This window comes from Bubalus kerabau, chromosome 3, assembly GCF_029407905.1.
Source record: "Bubalus kerabau isolate K-KA32 ecotype Philippines breed swamp buffalo chromosome 3, PCC_UOA_SB_1v2, whole genome shotgun sequence".
Taxonomy (NCBI): domain Eukaryota; kingdom Metazoa; phylum Chordata; class Mammalia; order Artiodactyla; family Bovidae; genus Bubalus; species Bubalus kerabau.
In genome coordinates this window covers 161,110,766-161,117,794 of record NC_073626.1, presented here as the reverse complement: position 1 = coordinate 161,117,794, position 7,029 = coordinate 161,110,766, and the positions used below count along the sequence as shown (strand labels likewise).

Here is a 7,029-nt window from a genome sequence, read left to right as displayed (position 1 = left end):
AAAACAAACGGGCCGGCCTATTTATTGGCGGCCGGCGAGCCGGGCAGCTCAGAGTCGAGGCGCCGAGGGGGACAGCGCGTCGCCACCAGCCAGGGCCCCGGGCCCCCGCCCCGCACCTGAGTCCCGCCGGCCGTGCGCCGCGACGCGCAGCCCATGGCGCCCCCACCTGGAGCCCCCAGGAGCCACCCGGACGCCTGAGCCCCCGCAGCGCTCCGGTCTACTCGTCCACCCATCAGCCCACCAGGCGTCCTCGCCCGCCGCTCCTCGGGGCTCCCCGGCCATGTCTCCCGCCCGGCTCCGGCCCCGCCTGCGGTTCTGCCTGCTCCTGCTGCTGCTGCTGCTGCTGGTGCCGGCGGCGCGGGGCTGCGGGCCGGGCCGGGTGGTGGGCAGCCGCCGGCGGCCGCCGCGCAAGCTCGTGCCGCTCGCGTATAAGCAGTTCAGCCCCAACGTGCCCGAGAAGACCCTGGGCGCCAGCGGCCGCTATGAAGGCAAGATCGCGCGCAGCTCGGAGCGCTTCAAGGAGCTCACCCCCAACTACAATCCAGACATCATCTTCAAGGACGAGGAGAACACCGGCGCCGACCGCCTCATGACCCAGGTGAGCGCGACCCGCCCTCGCAGGGCGCCGCCGCCGAAGCACCGCCACCTGCCCGGCCCTACCCGCCCCCTGGCACCTTTCCTTGACTGGCTGGCACGCCCCCTGGCACCTGCCCCTCTCGGCAAGATGGGCCGGCTGGGGTCCCGGCGGAGTGCTGGCATTCCCCGAGCCCGCCGGAGGCTGTGAGAAGAGCTCCCCTTTGCCAAGCGCCACAGCCCAGCGGGTTGGCGGTGGCCCCTTCGGCCCTGGAGTGCTGGCAGCTCAGGTCAGACGCGGCACCTGGAGGTACCTCTACCCGACTGCCTCCCGCGCCTGCAAGATGCACCAGTCCCTCTGGCCTAACCTTCCGCATGGCTGCGCCCCTTTCATGTCGAGGCGATTCGGCAACCCGAGAGGCGAAGCTCCGGGCGTGGAGGGTCCCACTGGCCTTTCCTCCCCGCGCGCTCTCGGTTCGCTGCGCGGCCCGCTCCGGGGTCCCGGGCAATGGTAGAGCCAGGAGGCGGAGGTAGGGAAGGGATCTTGCAGGGGAGCCCACGTGTCTGTCCCCAGAACCGAGCGGCGCAGCTGCAGTTGAAGGGTAGGGGTGCCGGGCAGCCGGGCTCTGGGACCGAACTTGGGAGAATCCCTGGATTTCGTACTGTGGATAGATTGAAAGAGAGGGGCTGGGGTGCCGGCTAGTCCTAAGTGCTCCGAACAGGAGGCGCGCTCAACCCAAGGACCTGGGGGAAGGGTTGGGTTGGCGGGGCGGGGAGCACACTTTCTTCCTTGAGGCCGAGCTCGAGGGAAGGGGACCTAGGTCCCTTTCCTCGGTGGGCCTCCACTGCAGGTATACAGCCTGCTTTCTAGATGCTTTGGGGAGGGCAGTTAGACCACGGCCCGCAGCACGCGCCCAGGCGCTGGGGCTGGCCCGCGGTGTCGGGCGAAGGTTGACTGGTGGCTGGGCCGGGCCGTGCGCCGAGGAATGCAGATAAGGATCCGGGCCACGGACTGGGCAATCATTGACAGCGCGTGCCCGGGCTCTGGACCCGAGTAGGGGAGGGGTGGGGTGGGGGAAGAGGGGCGGGGAGCAGGGGCCGCGGGACAGACATAGGTGGGTGGCTAGAAGCCTGGCGGCCAGAAGCACGCGGAGCTCCCTCTGGGGGCAGTGAGCGCCCCCAGCTAGATTGCAGCCTCGGAGGACCGACGGGGCCTTGGGTTTTAGCCGCTGTTGGCTCCTGGGAGACCGAGTCCAAGGGTTTGTGGAGACCCTCGGCTCTGAGGGGTGGAGTAGGTTGAGAGGTGGGCTGCCCACACCTGGCAGCTCCTGGCACCTCAGAGTCAAGGACTGTGGAAGGACCCCTCTTCCCAGGCCCCTCTCAGTCAGCTGCGGGGTTCCTCGGGCTCCAGGTACGAAGAGAGCCAGCGCAGACGATGGTCTCTACCGTCCTCCCCGCAGCGCGGTTCGTCTCCCACTTCATGGGAGGCGGAGCATGAAGTAGGCACCCCGAGGTCAAACGCTCCGTTTCTCGGGTCCTTTCCCAGATAGGGGCGGCGCAGGGGTGCTGAGTGCTCTTGACTCAGGGAGAACGCTACTTGGTCTTTATCAACCCAGAGCCCACCCCTCGCAGCGGGAGACAAGCCGCGTGGTCCTCCATCTGGCCGGGTCATCTGGCCGGGTCAGGCGCTAGCCGATCACCAGCTCTGGTTCCCGGGCTGCTGCTTCCCCGGAGCGGGCGTGGCCGGTTTGGGATCGTGAGGGTCCCAGCGGGAATGCCTCTTGGCGCCGAGGAATCCCGGCAGGCTTGGGATTCCCCTCCAACACACCTCCCAGGCTGCCGAGGCGCTCCGCACCTGCCGCGCCCCGGCCGCTTCGCGGGCCTCAGCCCTGGGGCTACGGTGACACCTACTGGGCACCTCGAGCCTTGCACGCCTAGCAGGCCGGCCGCAGGCAAGTTAGCTCCGGTACGTCCTTTACCTTCCAGGCAGCAGGCGATCCCCTGCTGGTCCCCTGGTGAGACAGAAGGGCCCGGCGCTCAAAAGGTGCAGTAACTCCAACAAGAGAGAGAGAGAGCTTAGAGACAGGCCCCCACGGGTGAGAGGATGGATGCGCCTTCCAGATTTGTGGCGCCACTGCGCAGTCCAGATCCCGGTGGGGTCAGGGGATGCTAGAATGGAAGGAAGCACTTTAGGGTTCTGTGTTCCTAACAGAGAAGGACAGAGCACCCTCCCCGGTTTCCAAGCTCCAGCGAGTGCGGTAGGAGAGTAAGGGGCGGGGCTGCGCGCTCACCTGCACACGGGCCAGCCCCTCCCCCAACTCTGTCCCCTCCCCTCCCGCAGCGCTGCAAGGACCGCCTGAACTCGCTGGCCATCTCGGTGATGAACCAGTGGCCCGGAGTGAAGCTACGGGTGACCGAGGGCTGGGACGAGGACGGTCACCACTCGGAGGAGTCGCTGCATTACGAAGGCCGCGCGGTGGACATCACCACGTCGGACCGCGACCGCAATAAGTACGGCCTGCTGGCGCGCTTGGCAGTGGAGGCCGGTTTCGACTGGGTGTATTACGAGTCCAAGGCCCACGTGCATTGCTCCGTCAAGTCCGGTGAGCCGCTGCCGGGGGACTGGGCCCGGGGCCGGGGCCGCAGGGCGTGGGCAGGCGGCGCTGGGCCAGCGGGAGCCAAGAAGGTGAAGAGGCCCGCCCAGGGATGGAGGCGGGGACCTCGGGGACCAGGACGTCAGCGGCGCTCCCCCCTGCTGCTCTTGATCACCTGCTCGACCCGTGCCTGATAGTGTCATGGCAGGAGCCTAGGGAGACAGGGTCCTGTCCCAGCGATGCTGGGTGCTGACCAGGCGGTCCACAGTCCAGAGCCTGCTGCAAATGGTGCAAGACAGAGCAAGCTGGCCAGATGGAGAAAGCCAGGCTGACAGAGAGACGGCCTCCCCATACAGAGTGGTGCAGAACTGGGAGGTGGGGGTGGGGCCAGGGGCCAGGCTGTGCCCAGACATCAGCATGACTGACTGGGAGCCAGGAGCCCAGAGGTTCAGAACGCACAGCCTGGCTGCAGGTCAGGCCTTTTAAGGCACTATGTCTGCTCCTCTCAGGGGGCGCAGGCGTCCCCAGCCTCATCCCCGGGGCCCTGAAGCTGGACTTTGGGGGGCAAGGACAGCCGTGAGGGCAAGAATAAACAGAATGGACTTAATAAAGTGGATTTTCCCATATTGGCCGCTTTGTTGATCAGAATTGGCAGGCACTGGAACCTCGCCCCCTCCCTCAAATCTTGTCTGCATCCCTGCCACGTGCACTGAACCCGGTCATGGATGCTTCACATGGTTCCTGTGTGGACTGCCTGCGGGGTCCCCTGACTGCAGGCTCAGCCTTCCGTGCTGGCCCCATGCAGCGATCACACTCACAGACCTGGCACATTGAGACCAGGCTCTCTTTTGTTCCTCATTTCACCAGGCTCACAGTGGTGACCCCATCCGGACCTTTCCCCTCTGCACTTCCCTGTCAACTGTATTTACTTCAAGTCACATCGACCCCTCACTTGCAAACACAGAGGCCCGATGCCAGTTCCCAGAGGGGTCACTTCCCTGCATTACTACTGACTCCCAAATAGTATCTTGCCTCCCACCCACTGATGCCATTGTGTCCTGTCCCTACACAAGGACCCAGCACATGAACTGAAGATGGTGATTTCATCCTGGCCACTGAACTACACCCTGGCCTGGCCATTCACTCTGAGTTTCCCCAGGAGTCTGTGTTCTCGCCACTGACTGGCCCTCCTCTCGATTGGTATATAGATGCCAAGGGCCAGTTCTGGCATAGAACTTGGGATGTCAGTCCAAGAGGACAATTTGGGGGGAGCATCTGAGAAATGGGTGAGAAATAATGGGACATCCAGACCCCAGAAGCATGAAGTGACTTACCTTCTCAAGGCTGCAGCTTTGGGGTGTCAAATCACAGCTGGCCACTTCCTGACCCAGCTGACCCTCAGCCTCTCTGACTGCTTCAGTCTTATCAGGATTGGAAGCGGCGGGGGAAGGGCTTTACCTGGGCTTCCGAAGGACCCTTTCCCTCATGCTCCCTGGGCTTGGAGCCTCAATATGCTCCTCTCATGAGCAAAGCATTAGACTAGGGAGGAAGGCAGATCATACTGCGGGCTGGGGGTGGGTTCAAAGCTGCAGAGAAAGTGAGGGGCAGGGAACATGACATGGTGAAGGGGGAGCAGCCTGGGAGCAAGGGGCACCTTCTGGCTGTGCTGGGGAGGATTGCAGTGACTGGGAATCCAAACTCCACCCAGTAATGCCTTCATGTCCCTTCTTCCCACAGAGCACTCAGCCGCAGCCAAGACAGGCGGCTGCTTCCCTGCTGGAGCCCAGGTGCGCCTGGAGAGCGGGGCACGTGTGGCCTTGTCAGCTGTGAGGCCCGGAGACCGAGTGCTGGCCATGGGGGAGGATGGGAACCCCACCTTCAGCGACGTGCTCATTTTCCTCGATCGTGAGCCGGACAGGCTGAGGGCCTTCCAGGTCATCGAGACCCAGGATCCCCCGCGCCGCCTGGCACTCACACCCGCCCACCTCCTCTTCACGGCCAACAATCACACTGAGCCAGCTGCCCACTTCCGAGCCACGTTTGCCAGCCAAGTACAGCCTGGCCAGTATGTGCTGGTGGCTGGGGTGCCAGGCCTGCAGCCTGCCAGAGTGGCAGCTGTCTCCACGCACGTGGCCCTGGGGGCCTACGCCCCATTAACGAGGCATGGGACACTGGTGGTGGAGGATGTGGTGGCCTCTTGCTTTGCGGCTGTGGCTGACCACCACCTGGCTCAGTGGGCCTTCTGGCCCCTGCGACTGTTTCACAGCTTGACGTGGGGCAGCTGGACCCCAGGGGAGGGTGTGCACTGGTACCCCCAGCTGCTCTACCGCCTGGGACGTCTCTTGCTGGAAGAGGGCAGCTTCCATTCGCTGGGCATGGCCGGGGCAGGGAGCTGAAAGGATCCTTCTACTGCCCTCCCAGAACTGCCCACATGGGTCTAAAGGCCTCCCCACCAGGAGGGCATTGGCCTTGGAAGGGACCTGAGTGGGGACACTGGTTCCCACCATCTCCTCCACCACAAAGATACATCATTGAGACTTGTACTGGACGATGCCAGTGTCCCCCAGCCCCATCTTGGTGTAGTGACAAAGCTGCAAGCTGAGCTGGTGATGGGGGGGTGGTCTCTCCTTCTGTCCTTGAGGCCAGTGGGTCCCAACCCAGCCAGCCCTCACTACGATTTTTCATTCCTGCCTCCCCCAGTGGGGAGGGCCCATTCTATCCATCTTAGGCCCCTCTTGGGTGGGCTTGCACCTCAGTTGATGCTGCTAGATTCCCTGGGAGCCGGCAGGGAGCTGGCTGGACTCAATGCTGCCCAGAACTGAGCAGGCTGCAGGGTAGGGCAGCCAGCCTGGCCATCCTGAGGCATGACCTTCCTCTCTGGCCACACTCCTCGGGACACATCCAGAGACTGTTGCTGTCAGTACACAGAGCTGTGTGTTTCAGCCAATGTGATCACAGTGCCCAGGACAGGGGCAGTGGGCTGGATGTCCTGCCCAGCCTCTGCCCAGGCTATACATTCCCATTTCTGCTGAACCATGACCCCCACCCCCTCCTCCGGTCAGTCTCCCCCACCTTATTTATTGGCACCGAGGGGGAAGCCCATGGGAAAATTTGGGGATGTTTTGGTCTTTTCTTCCTTTTGTAATAAAAATTATTTAAGTTGTTAGAGCCCTGGAGTCCAGGACACCAAGTAGGGCTGATACACTGTTAGCCTAGAACCGTGGGTGGGGCCATCCAGGGCTGTGTACACCTTCCTCCAAAGACAAAACCTTCAGCGCTCCCACCCTCTTTGCAGGCCCCTTCTCATCCAGTAGGTCTGCTAAGTCGCAACAGAGGGCTGTTCAGAATGGGCTGCAAGGCAGATGTGAATTCTACAGAATTTCTTCATGATCCACAGTGAAAAGTTAGAGACTCATGCCCCGAGAAAGACCAGAATAAGTACGGAAAGCCCCTTTACTCAGAAACAAGGAGATGTTTCTAGATAAGTAAAGTGATCACCGAATTGTTAGATCAGTTCTTTCTCTGGTCTAACTGTGTTTAGGCAAACTTTGGGGTCAGCATGCAGAGGCCTTGCCTGGCCCTAGTTAAGGTGCCTTCCCTGCTGATTCTGGTCTTTCTCAGGGCCTGAATCCTGATTTGTGGTCCCACTTCTAGGATTCTTCTTTAACAGATCTAGATCAGGATGTCCCTTGTGATCCAGTAGATTAAGACTCTGCCTGCCAATGCAGGGGACATGAGTTCGATCTCTAATTCAGGAAGATTCCAGATGCCTCAGGGTGACTAAGCCTGTGAGCCACAGTTACTGAATCCTGAGCTTCTAGAGCCCATGCTCTGCAACAAGAGAAGCCACCATGGTGAGAAG

At 62.2% G+C, this 7,029-nt stretch overlaps 1 protein-coding gene across 1 annotated transcript; it reads left to right on the top strand.

The window, feature by feature from the left end:
* Positions 1 to 265: 265 nt before the first annotated feature.
* Positions 266 to 6,333, top strand: IHH (Indian hedgehog signaling molecule). Its single transcript, XM_055574797.1, has 3 exons — positions 266 to 598; positions 2,915 to 3,176; positions 4,905 to 6,333. The coding sequence occupies exons 1-3, from the start codon at positions 281 to 283 to the stop codon at positions 5,561 to 5,563; spliced, it is 1,239 nt and encodes a 412-aa protein (XP_055430772.1). The 5' UTR covers positions 266 to 280; the 3' UTR covers positions 5,564 to 6,333.
* The last annotated feature ends 696 nt before the right edge of the window (positions 6,334 to 7,029 follow it).